The sequence below is a fragment of the Lepidochelys kempii genome, chromosome 14, assembly GCF_965140285.1.
Source record: "Lepidochelys kempii isolate rLepKem1 chromosome 14, rLepKem1.hap1, whole genome shotgun sequence".
NCBI classification, from domain to species: domain Eukaryota; kingdom Metazoa; phylum Chordata; order Testudines; family Cheloniidae; genus Lepidochelys; species Lepidochelys kempii.
Window position 1 is genome coordinate 1,135,056 of NC_136393.1, and position 19,037 is coordinate 1,154,092.

General features: G+C 47.8%; 2 protein-coding genes across 6 annotated transcripts in view; one reads left to right on the forward strand and one right to left on the reverse strand.

Moving 5' to 3' along the window:
• PGS1 (phosphatidylglycerophosphate synthase 1) overlaps positions 1–19,037 on the forward strand; it is a 94,711-nt gene that overhangs the window by 41,680 nt on the left and 33,994 nt on the right. The window contains exon 10 of one of the 5 annotated variants that reach the window (XM_073310974.2): positions 6,376–7,407. The exons of 1 other annotated variant lie outside the window; for it this stretch is intronic. Coding sequence is in view for 2 of the 4 variants with exons in the window: in XM_073310981.2 (XP_073167082.1) it covers positions 3,228–3,397 (170 nt within the window). In the remaining 2 variants the exon portion in view is untranslated. Of the gene's footprint in view, positions 1–3,227; positions 6,338–6,375; positions 7,408–19,037 lie in introns of those variants that run through there. 3 more of the 5 variants (XM_073310981.2, XM_073310980.1, XM_073310972.2) reach the window with 3 other exon arrangements.
• Positions 1–19,037, reverse strand: part of DNAH17 (dynein axonemal heavy chain 17) — a 103,649-nt gene that overhangs the window by 11,673 nt on the left and 72,939 nt on the right. The window contains exons 55-73 of the mRNA XM_073310983.1: positions 17,842–18,108; positions 16,239–16,400; positions 15,306–15,539; positions 14,595–14,759; positions 13,215–13,310; positions 12,609–12,826; positions 12,046–12,253; positions 11,616–11,731; positions 10,660–10,852; positions 9,937–10,172; positions 8,891–9,013; positions 7,573–7,777; positions 6,334–6,498; positions 6,025–6,165; positions 5,713–5,883; positions 3,913–4,035; positions 2,272–2,465; positions 873–1,021; positions 588–715 (exon numbers count right to left, since the gene is read on the reverse strand). Coding sequence (XP_073167084.1) covers positions 588–715; positions 873–1,021; positions 2,272–2,465; positions 3,913–4,035; positions 5,713–5,883; positions 6,025–6,165; positions 6,334–6,498; positions 7,573–7,777; positions 8,891–9,013; positions 9,937–10,172; positions 10,660–10,852; positions 11,616–11,731; positions 12,046–12,253; positions 12,609–12,826; positions 13,215–13,310; positions 14,595–14,759; positions 15,306–15,539; positions 16,239–16,400; positions 17,842–18,108 — 3,294 coding nt within the window. The remainder of the gene's footprint in view (positions 1–587; positions 716–872; positions 1,022–2,271; positions 2,466–3,912; positions 4,036–5,712; positions 5,884–6,024; positions 6,166–6,333; positions 6,499–7,572; positions 7,778–8,890; positions 9,014–9,936; positions 10,173–10,659; positions 10,853–11,615; positions 11,732–12,045; positions 12,254–12,608; positions 12,827–13,214; positions 13,311–14,594; positions 14,760–15,305; positions 15,540–16,238; positions 16,401–17,841; positions 18,109–19,037) is intronic.

Below are 19,037 nucleotides of genomic sequence, written 5' to 3' on the forward strand. Positions count from 1 at the left end.
ACCTCTGAGTATCCCCAGGGATATGTATACCCCTGGTTGAGAAACACTGATGAAGAGCACCTCTTTAGAAAGAAATCAAGCCTTGGTTTAAAGCTTCCCAAGTGATGGTGTATTCAACAGTGTTCTTCACTGAAACATTAGAAGTCCTTTACTAAATGATATACAGTACATGCTTCACCCAGCACTAAGCCATTCTCCTGGGTCCTGAATGCACTGTCTACCTCCACGATAGTCTTAGCTTCTGCTGGCCCATGGGAGTTAAAGATCAGATGCAGCAAATCATGCTGGGTGGCAGGTGATGAGGTAGAAAGGTGATGTACTCCAGAATCTAAGCAACCAGGAAGTTGGACAACATGATAGCTAAAGGCATTCAATACTGACAAATGCGAGGTAATGTATTTAGGAAAGTGGAGTTCACCTTGAGAGGAGAGGCAGGAATTTTGAACAACATGTGCGTTATGTAGAACTCTTTGCACTGACATTGAGAATTTCTGAATGTATAATGGGCTGCTCTGAATACTATTAGATTACTATAGAAACAACAAAGGTACACCAGAGAACCAACAATGCAATGGTGCTTCTACTACCTGAAGAATGACCCAGTGTCCTTCAATAGCAGCTACATCCAGAGCATTTTCTGCCACGACTTCCTGTCCTTGCCCTAGAGACACATTATGGATTTTTCCATTGTCAATGGTAAAGCCTAGCTTTCTTCCTGGGGAGGGGGGGAGAAATCCACAGGAATACATTAAAATTAAAAAAAATAAATCTGAAAATTGCATGCCTATGCAATGTCTGCTCTTTATTGATAACATCTTCCATGACTACCGTGCCACAGACCCTACTGTTAGTGAAGAGGACTCTTGACTTACCCAGTGCCTCTACGTCTTTCAGTGGGTCAACCCCTGGAGAGAGGATAAAGAATATTGCAGTGGATGGGCTGCTCTCTTCATACGATTTAGAAAATTCAATACTTCTGCCTTCTACAAACTTACTTCCCATCTTCTCTTCCACAAAGTTTCTGTGAAAAAGAAGTTGATGCAAAATTAGTCCCAGACTTTTTATCCAATTTATTACAAATAACTTGCAGGGCTAGGCCACGTGTTTCTACAGTTAGCCTCGAAGGCAGATCAGGGCATAGGCTTTAAGTTCTGTATGAAAACTGAAAATATTCCTACAAAGGCTCAGGAGGTGTTAAGGGCAGGGAGTGGAGTTGCAAACCAAAATAATGCACAAAAATTTAATCTGAGCAAGGAAATCCCAGAGAAGAGCTGATAACAGAAAAACTGGATTACACAACATGCCTGGAGCTTTCTAAGGAAAGTATCTGGGCCAGATCTACACCATTGTCACCTTGAACCTGTAGCTTGTGTAACCCACACACCTCCTGGGTATGGTGGTCTGTCCCATCTAGTGGCACCAAGACCACTTAGAGAGAGATGAATGAGTCTGCTCTGCAGCCTTCGCGAACAGCCCGCTGGCTTTTAGCTCATGCTGTAGAGGCTCGTGCACTAAGATCCAGAGGCCCCAGGTTCGATGCCACCCGCCGATGACCAGTGTCTGTCAGTGTTACACTTGCACAGGCAAGAGTGTTCCCATCCCCACCATAGCTCCGCACCTCCAACGGCTTTATACCTCCCTTCGGTGTGCCCCATCAGCATTGCCTTCTGCCAGGGCGGAGATGACAGGGAGCCTGGGGCAAACAGGCAGCTTCACTCCAGGAGAGTGTTTGAGGAGTTCTAGTTGAACAACACCTGCAGCAAGGGTCTGCTCTAGATACACACGGGGTGGGGTAGGAAGCCCTAGAATTGCAGTGGGCATAGAGGAGGTCTCTGCCAGTAGAGCTGGCTGCAGAAAGGATGAAGCTGAGGTGTTGGGGTACATGGCTCTTTTGTAGCCTTGGTGCCACATGTTCAGGATCACCACAGGGCGCTGGTGTGGCCTGGGTGCCTGACGCTGGATGTCTCTTGGCACATGTCCCACAGGAGGCGATACGCAGGACACGCTGGCTCTTCACAAGTGCACTAACAACCACGAACCCCCTTTTTGAAACGCCATTTTGGAATCCTATTACCAGGCGACAGGCCCCATGCCATCAGCTCTGTGCCTCATCCCCATGCTGCAGGCAGGTGCAGTTACTGCACAGCTGCATGCTACATCATGTCCCATTTCTCCTGCACCAGCATGAAATGCCTCTCCAGAATCATTCAGTGTAGGCATGCCAAGACCCTTCTTGACAGCACAGGGCCCTGCAGGATCAGGAGAGAATACCTGACTGCATAGGTCATTCTGTCTGGCCTCATGCATCTCATCATACACAGCTTCTGCAGAGCTAATTTATTCTTCCACTCCTTCGGGAACACTTCCTTCTCCGGTGCCTCCGACTCAACAAATTTTTTCCATCGCTTTGCCGAACCTTCAATATCGCTGTCCAAATTCTTGAACTCATCCATATCTGAGAGGACCTTCAAATATATGAGAAAAGGGCCAGCTGCTTCTGTGTCCTAGTGCCCCTCCTGCTCTGTGGCCCCAGTGGGATGGGCTTGCTGGAGGCATTGTGGCTTTTCACAGGTGTGGCTGACAGCAGACTCAAGTGCTGTGTGTTTCTTACAAACTGTAGCCAGTTACACGCTCTAGCCCAGCACCTGGTAGCCTTTTATTTTTATTTAAAGTTAATTTAAGTGATGAAGTGTAAAATCACTGGCTACAGCCTTCTGTGGCATCACACCTAGGCTGTGAGCTTTCAGTATAAAAGTACTCAGATACTCCCTGGAACACGGATATAATCCAGATATTTGCTGCCACCTGAGAAAATGAGGGTAAGATGTGGCTAGCATTGGATTCCTGTTGTGGGGGCTTGGGGGTTCTTATGGAGCAGGTGGAGATTCCGTGATGCACCCAAAATATGCTAACAGTTTAGGCTATGCAATTATGCAAGAAATGAGAGGCACACGACAGGTCTACTGTGATAATGGTGATCCATGGTCACCTTCCTTCTAGCCAGAGACCATCTTTGGAGACAGCTGATAGTGGCATGTGCAGGAGAAATGTTTAAGAGATAGACATGTCTGAAGCATAGAAGAGAGGTGTCTAAGCGCACAGTTGGTGGTGCTGGCCCAGCCAGGGAGGCAGCGTAGGCACAAGAAAGGGAAGGATTATATTTGTGTTTTTTAAAACTCTCAACATCAGGCTCAGTATTTTTTAACACCGTCCTATTCTCCCTCTAGATCTTCTTCCATTTGCTGACTCTGACTTGCCTTACTCTCTAAGAGTGACACTGGCTCTCTACAGCACGTGCCCACTGAAGCCAATGGGAGGTCCCTGTCTGGAGCAAAGGCATACAGTGCAGCGGAGAGCTGCTGCGTGGCTGTGTGTAGCTACTGGGCAACATCCATAACTCAGGTGCCAGGCAAATAACCATGAACGATGTTGATTTTAACGCTGATACTTTCACAAACAAAAGGGACGTTAGCCGCTGCTCAGTAACACCTCTAAGCCTGGCTTCTTAGCTTTAAAATGATACCAACCTGAAGATGCCTTTCCAAGTGATGCTGGATTACACAGTGCTGCATAACTGACTGCTTCTCATGCCACCTTCTGCTATGGTGGCTACTTTGGTGATTAGAAAACCTCTAATGAAATAATCAGCTAATCAACATTATTTTTAGATAAATATTCCAATAACGTGACTGTTTTTGAGCATTTTTAAGAGCTACAACTCCCAAGGGTGTTAGTTTAACCAATAATCTCCAGCATTATCAAACTTATCCTGTCTCCTGTTTCAACCTGCATATTACTGGCCTCACAATTGTGTGGCCTGGTTTACGGACTTCCATGGTGCAACGTCTTAGGCTATTCTATGTAGTGTTTACAACAGAAGAATTTGTACAGTGTTACATTCTTCAGACACACCTTAATTCCTCCCCATCCTTGAGATTGTAAGAAATCCACAGGGGACGTCAGTCCAGCCTTGAACGGAAAGCGCAAAAGAAAGTCCAGTTCAACCGGGTTCACTTCTTTCTTCATTAACAAAACCTGATGAGAAAGCAGAGATTACAATGCACAAGGTTACATAACCCATTTCTGAACAGCTGAACTGCTCTGTGTCACAAGCCCTATGCTCACACGTGCTGGGAAAATAGACATTGCAGAAGCGGTGCAGACACACGGGCTCCTGGAGGAATGGGCTGGACCCCTCAGGCTCTGGCGTTGGGGCTCTTTGGGGGCAGGGCCATGTTTACTATGTTTGTACAGAGTCTCGCACAATGGGGCAGGGACCTGGCTGGCCTCTCGGTGCGATGCCACTGTAAATGTTACAAAATGCATAACAGCAGCAGCACTGGAGAAGGCTTTTGCCCACCAAGACAAGCCCACCGGGACCAATGATGGGCCCACAATGAAGGGAGGAACCCCTGTGGCTTTGTCTGCACTAGCATTCCATTGGGATCATTACTGCCAGGCTGGGTCTGTCACCTTCCTGCTTCTGCCCCGCTACTCTACCCAGTGCAGCCATAAGGGTCACCCCTTTCCTGTTGCTCTGACCAGAACAGCCCCCTCCCACCTGCCCCAGTCTCCTCCTCTTTGCTTCACCCTCACGCACACTTGGAGCAGCCCACCAAGCACTCTCCCCATCTCCAACTCACTTCTCCCAGGAACAGTTGCTACCTTGTGTTCTCCCACAGCATCTCAACTCTGCCCCTCCCCACATGTGCGGGCCCAATCCTGCCCATGCTGACTACAGGACTCAGCGCTCACTTACCTGGCTAGCTCTCTGGAGAGCAATGGGATTACTCCACTATTGAGCATTCCCTTGAGATGAAACCCGGGCCCCACTGAAGTCAGTAGGCATTTTGCCATTCTCTTCAGTGGGACCTGAGTGCCACACAAGGGCTTGATGCAGGAATCACTATGGCTCAATCATAACAGTCCCTTCTGCTCTCACCAAGTGTTGGTAGAACTGGGGCCCTGGGTTCAGTGCAGTTGAACACATTCTCAAGCATCCTAGAGGATACAGGCCTCAGGGCCTGAACCAAAGTCCACTGAAGCCTGGGGGAATCTTCCACTGACTTCAGTGGATTTTGGCTCAAACTTTAAGATGTAAATTCTTTGGGTGAGAGCATGTCTGACTGAGCCATGATTGTAAAACAGGGTGCATTTACACACCATCTAGAAGATTATTATTAAGGCTACGATTTTGGCATGGAGCTCACAGTGTTCATGGCAATTGGAATTTTAATAAAGTCTGTGACCCTTGCAATGATGGCTCTTGCGGGCCTGTCTCTCTGCTCTGGAAGTGGAGAGCTAGGCCATGTGGTCAGAGTGCCACGGGAGTTTAGTATCTCCACCCTTCCATAGCTGGAGATGGAGGGGCGGATGGGCCAAGTTTGATTGGTGTGGTGACGTAGCACAAGGGGTCACAACGCCCAGAGTGAGGAGCTGGACCCAGCCCTGTGGGACAGGAACTGCCAGGGCAGGTGGGCTCACACTCCAAAACCCCTCCCCACAGGCCATGACACTTCTCTGACTATAAGTTTTTTCCCTGCAGCTCTGACATAAATGTTTGCATGACAAAATTATATGAATAATAATTAAGGCTAATATGCGGGGACACATGCTTTGCCCCAGGAATAAGAGACCACCGTGTATTACATATCTGAAAAGTTGTATTAGCTAGTAATTTTAACTGGAGTCCAGTGTGTTTATCCATATTACCTGAAAGGCAACTTGGGCCATGAAAATGAGTTTGTCTCTCTCAAAGAGTCCCCGTGCAGTGTACACAAAGACCGAGTAGGTGATCTCATCTGTTAGGTTTATCACGCGCTGCTTCACGTCGTCAGCTGGAAGAGTTCGCTGGATGGCCTTCTCAAAGACTACGTTGAATGCCTAGCCAGAAATGGTTAGAGATGGGTACCTCGATTGTTGTTTTCAATAAAACACTCAGAATTGTAGCAACAATGACCCTTGTGAATTCTTTGAAAATCTATTCAGTGACATATTACTGTCTGCCCCATATTTGTTAGTTACCTTTAATGAGAACTGGTAGATGGGGTCAATTTTGTTGAGGTCATTCAGTATAAAGTACAACAAGGATGCCCTTTCTGCAGCTGGCCTGTAGTTTTCTCTAGCTTCATTAATTTTAATTTCTGTAATTTTAGCTTCTCTCACCTTAAAAACAAACAATGTTACTACAGCAGCTTTGCATGTCCTCGAAAACAATGGGTCTCCCAGTCCTATCCCCTGCTTTGACAGAGTTGGACACCAAATTCATTTTCTAAAAGAAACTCTACTGGTTCCACAGTGTAACCCCCAGGAGTCTTGGGGCAGCTTTCTTACTTTTTCCTCAATTTCCGTGGCTGTTCGCTTTGTTGTCTCTAGGTTCTCCACCAATGCAGTGTCTCCCAGGAAGTTTCCTGATGCAGCAGAGAGGCGGGCAAGCAAAGAATCTTCCAGCTCTTTCAAGAAAATCTTAAATTCATTTTGACTCTTTGTGAGATTTGCCTACAGCATCAATGTACAAAAGAGGAAAATTAATTAGCAAGGGATTTACAACTAAAGCTTTCATAGCATCAGTTTGGAGTGATTTAAACTAGGGACCCTTGACAGGCCCAATGAAATAATGCACCAGTTAGCAGGGGCTATTGCTGGTTTTATGTTCTTTTGCATATCAGTTTAGTTTATAATGTAGTTATGAGCTGTATAAGTCACTGAAGAAATGCCTGAATGTATTCTGTGTTTACAATGTTGCTGTAGTCATGTTGGTCCTAGGATAGGAAAAGGTAAAAGATATTACCTCATCTACCCTTTCTCTCAGAGCGTACTCTACACTTTTGTTTAGAATATATTAGCTGGACCTGCTAACTGCATCATGACATGAGAATGCCACTGACACGCTATCGTAACAGTGCCATACAAGGGAGAGGCAGGCCCTTCATATTTAAATCATAACACTCTAACGCATCCTAACCTTCATAGAGAATAGGGTGACCAGACAGCAAATATGAAAAATTGGGACAGAGTGTGGGGGGTAATAGGTGCCCATATAAGAAAAAGCCCCAAATATCGGGATTGTCCCTATAAAATCGGGACATCTGGTCACCCTAATAGAGAACCAGACAGGGAAATGACACTCCTGTCCCGTTATGGCGGGGTTGCAACTCCAGAGTGATGTCAGTTTAATGCATCAAAATAAAAATGATTGTACCCCACCATCTACTGTGGATTGCTGAGGTTAAATGGACCTGATGGTGCTTCCTTTTTTCCAAAGGGGTAGAGTTATTAGATATAATTTTTAGGAGATCATGTGTTGTCTATCGATCACTGTTACACATGTTATAGCTGTGACTGACCCACACCAATATTTATAATTTAAGGAGCAAATATATCAGAATATTATCACTTTTATTGGCACCGGAGAAAGTACCCAGCATAGATGACAGTGAGTCCTAATTAGGGCTCAATCAGTTTTCTGTGAACAGTGTAGGTCTGGCTGGAATAGCATGTGTTTCGCTGTTTGTAAGTAAAGCTACAGCAGGCTCTACCATGCTACCTTCTCTCTAGTAATAGCATCGATACCTTCAGTTGCTCTAGATCTGGTCTCTCTTTTGCAACTACTGCCGCCAACAGCTGATCCTCCAGTCCATCTCTGGTTACCAGGAAGTTAATTAAAGTGCACTGAGCCTGCATCTCTGGCTTGTAATGGGGGTTAAAGTATTTGGTGTGCAGAATCAAACGGAAGTCTGGATGGTATTCCACTTCTTTATCGCCTATCTTAATGTATCTGTTTAGTTAATTAAACAAGTGACTTTTGGTAAGTGCTAAACCATTTGGCATTAAACAAACCAACACAGACACTACCCCTCCTACTAATGCCCTAACTGCTAGTTATGAGAGATTTGTTACTTTGAGCCCCACTTTACTGGAGCACATACAAATACACAGCTCTGCAGCAGAGGATGGACTAGGATTGTCCCAGCAGCTGGAGGGAGTTAGGTGCTCAACTCCTGTTGGACTGCAGCTAGGTTTGAGCATTTAGCTCCCTGAGACTCCTTTGCAAATGCCAGCCTGATAGTCTCCATTCAGACAAAGTCTAGCAAAGAGCGGGCTGGAAACTGATAGGGCCAGGGTACAGTAATCCCATCAAACAGTGACTCAGTCAGGCTGTGACTGAGGTCAATGGGAAAATTCCTGCGGGTGTCAGTGGGTTTTGGACCAGGTGCTAAGACAGCCCCCTTAGTCAATAATTATTAACTGCCCCCCCCATCCATCAGACAGCAGGAGGGAGTTTTCAGAGAGCGTTGAATGGAGTGATGGACAAGCCTGGAGAAGGGACTTGAGAGGGGCAAAGAAGCAGGAGTGGGAGAAGGGACCAGGAGGCCGGTCACTGGGGTAGTTCTCAAGGAAAGCCCCGCTGTTGGGGATGTACCTGCATCTGCCATTTAGTGTAAAACAAAAAAAATCTTGTTGTTTATTTCACTTTATTGTGCAGCCCAAGCACCTGTGAAGGCTTCTGCTCTAAAATCTTTAACCAAATATCACTCAGTGGCCCAGAAAATTAGCGTTTGTGGTAAAACACAATAAGAGGGACAGTGAAAATCCTCCCAAGGAAAGGGTTGTTAAAAAGGGAGGGAAAACTGGTCAGAGAGTCACATCTCTGCCCAGAAAGGTCTGGTCCCAATCTGCCAACACATTTCAGTGGGTTGAAAATTGACCTGCTCAGAGCAGAGGATTTTCAAAGAGGCTTGCTAACCATCTGTCTTGGATGGTTTAGACACAGCAAATGCTGCATCTTGGCAGGGGGTCACACTTGATGATGCTTGCGGTCCTAACTAACCCTCTGATTCTATGATTGAAGTGCCAATTCCTTTGTCAAGAGGAGTGAGAATACACTTACTTTCCCTTTTTGATGGTGTTCCTGCCTAGCAAAGGGTCCAGCACAGGCTCCACCGTCTCGCCGATGTTCTCAATGAGCAGGGGGTGTCCATCTGAAATAGCTTGCTCAATGATATCCAGATAGCTGCGGCACATTTGAGAAGAGCCTAAGCCATGCAAACATGGCCCCAGAAAGCTCTAAGCGAAGAGAGAGGAGCACCAGCACCCTTCAGACCCTCACACACCAAGGTGGCTTGCCAAGGTAATCCCGGTTCTCTGCAGAACTCTACAGAGCAATGCATGCTGAAGAAACCAGAGGCCCTGTTCAAATAGAGGATCCAAAGGGACCCATCACGGGCAGACTCAGGATCCAATGAATCATTCAGACTACGTTGACCAGGGAGGCCCAGCACGGTCAGATGCACAGGGTCTGACAAAGGACTGAGCAGCTCAGATCTGAACAGCCCCTTATCTCTAGCCCATATGGCCCAGGGCTGCTGTCTGCACCAGGACATAGCCAGCCAGGGGCATAGCCGGCAGTCAGTGCACTGGAGGCCTGGTTTTCCTTACACTTCTTTCTCTTGCTATCCAGAGTGCTCCAAGTGCTCTGAGGACCTGGCGTCTTGAGACACAGGCCAACGGGCCAACCCCCCCTCCCTCCTGCAGGATGGGAGAAGATCTGTGGCGAGGCTCAGATCCCGGAGCAGAGAGGAGACTGGGTTCCACATCTGCTCAGGAAGTGAGGGGGTGGGGGCAAGGGTACCCTTGGTTCTGGAATGGTGGAACAGCAGAGACCCATGCCTCCACGTGCTCTCTGTGAGGCTCTGCAGAGGACATGGCACAAAGGATAGTAATTGATATATAAAACAAGCACTGAAGATTCTCAGAATAAACCCAGTCAGGGGTCTCCTTGCACAAATAAGGTCACAGGAGAGGGTTCTGCTGGACCGGGCGCTGCCTGCTTGGTCTTATCGTTAAGGCATGTCTTTCCGGCAGCGGAGCTCTGCAGAGTATTGAGAGGGCAAATGATTAGACAGCTGTGTAAAGAACCAGCGTGCCCAAACAAACCTTCTCTGTCCCAGTCTGATTGCTTTCAGCTCTTCTCCATATTTGTTTTTAATCCATTTGACCCCTTGTAACTGGGCATCCACAATGAGAGGCCAGCGCTCTGTGTTGCACAGAATCGTGGCATTTTCTGTAGACATGCGGTCACTGGGCAGCCCTTGGTTATTCCAAGTAGCGATATCCGCATCATCAGTCAGAAGACTCAAAGGATCCAACCCTGGTGTAACAGGAATTGGCACCTGCAACACAAATGGTATCTCTGAAGCACCTGCTGATCTAGGGTTGCAGGTGAGACTCTCTCTAGCTCATCTCAAACTACCGAGCACTAAATTATTTAACAAGGTAAAGGCCCACGAAAGCTTATGCTCTAATAAATGTGTTAGTCTCTAAGGTGCCACAAGTCCTCCTGCTTTTTTTGCGGATACAAACTAACACGGTTGCTACTCTGAAACCTTTAAAACACCAAGACCATTCTGAGGTAAGGCAGCTGTGCCCCATGTCAGCTGGAGTCCATTTTAAAATGCATGGTAATGCATTCCCACGGTACCCAAGTCCATCAGAGGGTGCCACGGGCACAGGCTAAATCACAGCTCCTTGTGGGATCTTCACAAATACAACGTAAGGGGGTGAGAAACTGTATACTAGCCCTATGCTCAGCGTACACTGCTTTTCCCAGTGGCATGAAACAAACGCCATGGGCTTTATATCTGTGCTAGACTGATTTACCTTCAACTCATTTAAGTATGGTATCCAGTACTTGTCCATCAGCTCCGTCCTGTATTTCTTAGTGAAATAGCCAACATACGAAACAAAGGCTGAAATCAGCAGGACATCTCCACACAAAGTCTTCTCCTGCTCTCGGAAGTTTTCCACAGACTCAGCCCAGCGAACATTTTCCGAAGCTAACCCTCCGACAAGCCTGCGGTGACGTTTCAAAGGAGACAAGTGTATTATTGTGACTGAATTGTGGCACCCCATGGCCCTGCACAGACCTTAGGTAGATACGTGGTCCTGCCCTGGCCTGGAGAATTTACAGTGTCTCCTAGGAGTAACTGCAGAGGCTGGAAATATCAACAAGCTCTGCATATTTGTCCATTTGAAAAACTTCCTTGTGAGCTCTCCAAAAAGATTTTTGGGGCTGCAGCTCCAAGATGCTGGCTCCAGAGGGCTCAGTGGCTTATGGAGCTTCCCAGTGACTGATATTCTTAGATAGATAAATAAAAATATTCACTACAGTACTAGTTTTGCACTGCCACTGTTTGCACAAGTCTTGAGTAATTATGGCATAAGCAGGGGGAGATGCTTCCAAGGCCTGTGGAATGGATAGTAACTGGGCAGCGTTACAAAGAAAGCTCTTGATGGGAAGAACATCATTGACTGAAAACGTTGACTATTATACTGACAAAACTTTAATTCTATTAAACCAATTACTAAAGATACATATTCATGTCAAGTGACCATTCCTAAATGAGGCAACTGAAATTATGCCCATATCAGGGATTTTTCAGTGCATTCATCTTTGTCTTTTGTACCATTCAAAAGAGTTTCTTCCCCCAGGAGGTGATGTTAGAGAATCTCAGGTCTGGTAATTAAACAGCTGACATTGAAGATTGGTGGTTGAACAGTCTTGGCAAGTGCCAGGGAAGTGCGTTATGAGCTGGGTGTTGACAGTGGCACTGTACCTGTTTGCTAAGGTGATGACTCTGTTAGTAGCATCAGCCTCTTGTTGGCATTTGATTTTTTCAGCTGTTGCCTTTTCAAATTCTGCTGTTAGAGTTGCCAAGTTGGCATTTAGGTCCTTTAAAAACAAGATGTTTGCAATTATCTATTAAATATGGAACCTGAGAGCGCCACACGATACACAGGAGGAGGGAGAAAGCTCTGCATGCACTTGTGACTCCATGGTTATCAGTTACAAAGCAAGTCTCTCCTACCTGGACTTCACAGACTTCTAGGAATCTGTCTCGCTTACCTTTGGCTTCATTCTCTGATCCACAGTTTAACCATTTATTACCAACAATGGATGGCAACCAATTTAAACAGAGATATTGACTCAGGTAGCAAGTTTGTGGTTGGATTATTTTGCCAGTGAGAGTAACAAAATGCACTTACTGCAATCTTGTTTTTAATGTGACCAAGTTTATCTTGTGCCTCTGCCAATTCTGCATTAGCTTCCTCTAGCGCCTGCCTCTTGGGTGCGACGTCACAGTAGACTTCATAGAAGCGAACAATATTTAGACACCAGGAGCACAGACCTGCTGCAGCTGTTGACTTTGAGAGTATGAACTCTGGGTCAAAGGTTGGATCTGACTGATAGGGCCTGAAGAGAGAATACAAATCAAGATAGCATTAAAGCAGATGATGTTGGCTAATCTGGGTTAAGACTTGTATTCTCCTCTGGGGCCTTGGACAGGTTAAAAGTAGTCACTATTTAGGGTGCCCAGTTTAACCCACCAAGGGCCTGGTTTTCATTAATGCCTTTGGCTCTGGTCCCAGAACTGCCTCATGACTGAGAGATTCTAGTGATGGCGCATGGTTCTGTGAAGACAACTGCAAAGAAGTGGGTGTAGCCGTGCACAGAGACTGCATTGACAAACACTCAGGGACAAATAAATGTGACGCCCCATTTTCATTCAAGGCCTGCCTCAGTGGGCTCTCGCACACATTTCACTCACTTAAATGCTTTCAGACAGGCTTCAGGAATGTGCTCTTTATCAAACTTCTTTAAGGAATCCAGGAAAGAATCTACTTTCCCCATCATGATTTTAGCTGCCTTCCAGCTTTTGTCCTTTGGTATCCTGCCCCCTGGAGCTGTCAGTATCATCACAGCTGCTGTGACATTAACCACTGCTTCGGGAGGTGAACCAAAAGACTTCAGCTCTGTCAGGTTGTTCTAAGGAGAACAGAAAAGACTGATGAGTTTTGCACAGGGTGGAGAGTACTGAAAAGTGAAAGTAACACGTCTAGCTTTCAACAAAGCTTTGAATCCAGTTAGTCTGGTTCCCACCAACAGGGGCATACACAGGAATTTAAATTTCACCCCTTTTGAAGGTGGGGTGCACAGAAACTCGCTCTCCCCTCCTCCTCACCCCTGGCCCTGGGAGGAGCTTGCTGACCCCGGCCCCACCGCAGCCCCAGAGCAGGGGGAATACTGTGTCCCTCATGATTACTGGGGGGGCTCATGCCCTGCTTCCCCCCCCTTGTGCATGCCCCTGCCTACCAGCCAGAAGGTAAAAACTAACTAGGGAAATAATTTCCACCCCACTCAGGCAAGTATTTACCTTATTGAGAGTGTCAAGAGCTTCTTGTGCTGCTAATAGAGCAGGTTCCGCTTTAGCCAAGTCCGTCTCACAGGCTCTTTGTTTTTCGGTTACGTTCTGATGGAACAATACAAACAGTGAATGCAGGGCTGCGGGGGGGCTGGGCTCTGTCTTGTTCCCATTTCACATCACAGCTGGGGTGAGCTTGCCCCTGGCTGGCCCTCTGAGAAGATGGGCTCAGGCTCGATGGGCTTGAATGGTTCCCGGGGAGGAAAGCCCTCGAGCAGTGTGGACAGGCCCAGCAGGGTGGCGTGGGAGAACTTGAGTTGCCACGGCCCTGCTGCCCTGCCCTGCCTCAGTCTGCAGGGCGGTCAAGCCATCCCGCACACAAGCACTAACTCCGGACAGGGACGGAGATGGCTCTGTCGGAGCTCGTCAGAAGCAGGGCACTTGGCGGGAGGGAGGCCCAAGTTATCTACAGAATGAGGGATTCACACTTCGGGCAGAGGGAGCATGTTGAGCTGAATGGCAGCTTATTCAAGGATGCCAGTTTATCCCTTTCTCCCCCAAGTATCCCCGTGCTTTCTCCTGTGCTGCCCCTACGGGTGGAACAACCTCACCCACCAACGGTAAAGCCACTGCTCTCTCCCTCCCAGTCACAGCTCACGGCTAAGAGCTGCCACAGAACCCTGCCAGCTGGGGATGGCCAGGCAGGGGCCAGGCGGGGATGCCTGCTACCCCGTTGCTTATCTCCAATAAAAATAACCCCAACACATACACTCTCTATCTACAACATGGGCACAGGGTGAATCCAGAATAATGGAGCTCCTGGTCCTGTGAACCTGACCCCTCCCTACTCCCGCCCCCGCCCTACCGCCATCCTCCTCTTGGATAGGGAGACGTTTGGGACAGGGACTGGCTGGTACTGGCTGTCTGTACAAAAGGGGCTCGCTCTCACCTGGTTGGGCCCCTAGGGGCCTTCCCAAAGTACAGTAATAACCAACACTTCTCGGTAGATGTCTAGGGAAGAATGTGAGCTGCAAGAGGTGTAAGTGCTAGGTATGTAAAAGAACCTTCACAGCCCCTGTTGTTTCTGGGGTGCATGCATGTAGCTCACTGGGCTGGGGACCAAGCCAAGGCTTCAGGGTCCTGGTCACTAAGTATCAATTTGGAAGGAAAGTTGTTCTGCCTCTCCAGATTTATTTCCCCTGTTGCAGTACGGCAGCTGGCAGCAGGGATGCGCTGAAACTCCTTCAACACACACCTGGGCTTCCCCATCCGAGCACCTTTCCCTGTTAGTCAGTAGCTGATGTCCCCAGTCGTGGAGCCTCTTGTGGTGGTGCCATGGCAGGAGAGAAGCTTTAGCTAAATGCACTGTTGTCCTGGGAGATGTGAACATACCGTGTTAATGACCTGAACCTTCAGCTCCTCCTCATCAGCAATCATCTTCTCCTTGCTCACTTTCTCAGTTTCAACACCTACTACCTGGATCAGTTTATCTGCATCCTCATTCTTCTGCTTCAGCTCCAGCTCTTGGACAGCAAGTTTGGCTTTTAGGTCCTCAACCTATACAGAGTACAGTAGAAATAGGAACAGTCTGCTCCCAGACAAAGGAAACCAGCTAGGCATAGGAAGGCAACACCTGGTATCTATGGTTGCTTTTGAACTATTTAGAGAAAAGATGGTTTCAAGTCGTAAAGGAGACAGAAATAGGCAAGGGGAGCACCATGACCACTGCTCAGTTATACCAAACAGATCATTCACCATTCCACATCCTCCCAGTCCTGCTGCATCTGTTGTCTTTACCTGTTGTCTCTCATCACACATTAAGGCTGTGAACCCTCTGGGGCAGGGACAGTCGTCGTGACGTGTGTGCAGCCCCTGGCAGAATGGGGCTCTCAGGGCCACCACAAGTAATGATGTCACTGCTCACCCAGTGTTTCCAGTATAGAGGACAAAGCCGTGGGACTCGCAGTAGCACACGGAATGGGGATGGATCTGAGACATGGGCTCCCTGCCCATTTACTGTAACTGACTCTGGTCTCTGCCAAGATGAAGAGAACTAGAACAGGATCGGAATGGATGGGTGAAAGTGTCCCTGGGCACACGTACCTGGGAAGAAGTACTCTGAAGTTTCATTAAGCCATTCTCCAACCTGTCAATTTTTGCAATGAGCTCTCTTCTCTTTTTAGAGAGCAAGTTCTGGTAAAGTTTTATCAGTTCCAGAAAGGTTTTCGGTGTTGTATAGTTATAGCGCCGCTCAGTGGCCAGGTAGACTTTGGACATCTCATTTACCGTTTTGTGGACATAGGACATAAATTGACCAATGGAGATCTTGACTTCTGGCTGCAATAGGACCCATACATGCAATCAGTTACCCCGTTTCTAAATACAGGCTCATTATAAACATTCAATGCAAACCTCTGCCTTCATGTAATGTGAAAGTTACTTATTTAAATACCAACACCCAGGGTAGGCAAAATAACACCAACTTGCCCACGGCATTGCTGTACACTAAATAGCAGACTAATCATTGAAAGTATGAGTTAAGTTATCACAATTAATATTACTCAGGTCCTTAACTTTTGCATTCCTCAAATTCTGTATGTCTGCGGATAACCTTTGGTGCATTAGCAGAGGGCCTAACTTTTTCAAATATTTGATTTCCCTGGGTATTGTGGGTGTGTGTTTGACAGGGACAAAGGAGAAAAGAGAGAGAAGAAGGTTTATCCAGCATATGTGCTTGGCAAGAAGGCTGCAGCTGCTCCTTTCCTTCATGCTGTGAACTCTGCGTGCAGCTCACAGCCTGAGGTTTTCACAGCATCTGAGTGCCTTGAATTCAGCTAAAGTGAAGAAGGAAAGCAGCAATGGAGCTTTTCAGGGGTTCTCACGTTCGCTGTTGGGCCAAATACCCCTGAGCATGCGGAGGACGAAGCAACCAGGGCCCTGAGATTGTCTGACAACTCACTCGTTGCCCATCAGACTGGTTCATGACACCAGCTGCTAGGGACCACAGCACTTCAGGCCAAGCAGGCAACTGCTCACCTCAATTCCCTCCGTTTCCTCCAAGAATCTGCCACTGACGGACACCAGAGCATCCTCAGGCCACTCATGGAACCAGTCTATGGCCGTGCAGTTGACCACAGCAGGGAATTTCCTTGCACGTACCCGCAGCGTAGAACCCACAGGAGAGAAGCACAGGATGACCTGGGACCATAGCACATTACAGCACATGTGACAAGCCGGCATCAAAACAGAAAGATGAACACGGGGCCAGATATCCTGCTGCACCCAGCACCTGTTCAGCACAGCTTGGGGGACTCCCTGGTGGTTGCCGGACCGTACAGCTGGTTCTGCACTGGCCTGATGTAGTGCAGCTGAAAGGCTGCTCTAACCAATGCCAGCTGCCTGTATCCTCCATGGAGCTATGTAGTGTGCAGTGGTGCTCTAGCCAAGGTCCCTTCACACTCTCTACCAGGGCTGCTGTCTCCACACCAACTGGGGACTCCTTAAAGCCAGCACACGCCTCAGCTGGAGACGCCCGGCCAGTGTACAGCCCTTTTGAGCTGCTGGCGCGGAAGAGAACCTGGTGCACATTCTCTGTGTGTGTTTATCACAGCACATGGGCTAAGCGTAACTCAGCGCAGATTCACTTCCCTGTGTGCAAGGATCCATGGCCAGGCTTGCTGCCACACTGCTCTGTAGGCACCAGGGGGATGGAGTCTGGCTCTGTCTACATGAGGGTTTGACACTGCTGCCCATCACCATAGTATCGGAGCTCTCTCTCATCCGGTGTGTGGGAGTCCCTGGTAAAGTCAGTGTGATCAGCCCCATTACCACTCCTGCAGCCCCCGGCACAGGGGCATGTTGGGTGGGGAGGGGAGGATGGAGCATACTGATCTCCATCTATCCTCCACTGACTCACGGCTCCCCAAGCGAGGCAGAAAATCGGGGAGACTCAGCCCCTCTGCTGCACTGAGCGAGAACTGTGTGCAGCGGGAGACCTGGTCCCACATGTATAACAGCCACTTGCAATAGAGAGATGCAGATTTGGACACGACAATGAAAATCAGCTCCTGGGAATGGAACATGACAGCATCAGGGCAGGAACACGTAAATGGCAGGTTGGTAGGGTGAATGAAAGCATTAACTCGGACTTCGCGCTCTACCATTGTGAAGAGTAGTAAACTACAGCACCCCACCAACAATTTATCCCCAAACAGCCTCTCCAGCTCCATGCCCAAACCACACCTTGGCGGTCTATGGCACTCACCTGCGGGACCAGATCTTTAAAACACCAGCTCCCACGTAGGCGCTTGAGGGGGAGCTGCTGGATACTGAACTCTTTGGAAGTCCATCCCTAGATGGCCAGCTACCCAGTGGGAGCAAGCCCAGAGTTTATTTACACACACAGTTCTGAGATGTGTAAATATTTAGATGGCAAAAATTGCACACTCACGAACTTGGAAGTATACATTTCGAGGCTGGGCTGGGGTTACTTTGAAAATGGGTTTCACTACGAGTTATCACAATATAACCCAAACAGGCAGATAGCAATGCCTGGGCACTGGTTCCAAAAAGATCTGCAGTTAAGACAAAGTCAGAAATGCTGGGAGCCCACGTACATGCTAAACAGACAGACGCCTACCTTTAACTGCCGTCTGACTTTGTCTATAAAGAATTTCCAGCAGTTTTCCCATGTATCTTGCATTCCAAGAGATTTCACTTGTGGCCTCATGGCACCAATAATATTTTCCACTTCATCATCCTGAAAAAGTCCTGGGATCTCTCCAGAGGCTAAGAGATCATTGATCAAAACCAGGAATTGCTCCTCAGCAACCTGTGAATCTGTCATTAGGAATACGGTGGGTGTATTCTTCACAGCCACTTTGATATACTGAGAGGCCAGATCCAGCTAGTGCAAAAGACAGAAACCATTATGCCTCTGTCACCCAGAAACTTGTCTTATTAATCACATTATAATGATTAGTTGTCCTACAGTAAGCACCTTAGTCTAGGATAGGGTGGGAACATCTCTTCCTAGCATAAGAAGATGACAAGATTGACTGAGCCAGGAGGGAATAAGGAGTCTCTTGTTCAGGGGAAAGCTAGATTCTCACGCTTAAGAAGCCACAGCTTCAGCTGGGGGCAATGGTGAGACTCAGCAGCTACAAACGTAGAGCTGGCACATACACTCTTCTTGTGATCAGGACAGTCAAACTCAACAAGTCCAGAACTGCTCTGTCCGAAGACAGTGTGGGGGCAGGCAGAGTCTTGACTTGGCTGTAATTCTGGCTTTTCTTACACAGGAGGAAGGTGGATGAGCATCTCCTCTGCATAGCTGCTTTGAGAACTCACGGTAAAGCATGTTAATATCCTACACTGTTACACGTGTACAGAGAACACAGAGCCACGAGTAATCCCATGGTCACTAGATGCCATACTTGCTCTGCACAAACACATCTGAAACAACTTCTTAGAGTAGAGAACTCCCTGTTGCATGTGGGTTAAACACTCCTGTTTCTTGTACGTCTATTGCCAAAAGTAACTTGGAAGTGTGAGATGTGTCTGGCCCTACAAAGTGCTCTGTGCACGTGCACAGGGTCTGGGGCCCTAGACTGCAGCGTGTGCCTACACAGGAACGAGCCACCAAAGGGTGTATGTTGGAGATAATGTACCTGTGGGACGCCCCAGCGTGAGACAGGCTGCAAGCCAAGTGCCTTCAGTCCCCAGACAAGTGCAAGCTGGAGCAGCCCAAGCTGGAGTGCTGGCCTGGCTCATTGTTCCAGCAACACTGCTCTTCCACATTGCCACTTGTTTGTTTGGTGCTGGAGGTCAAAGCAA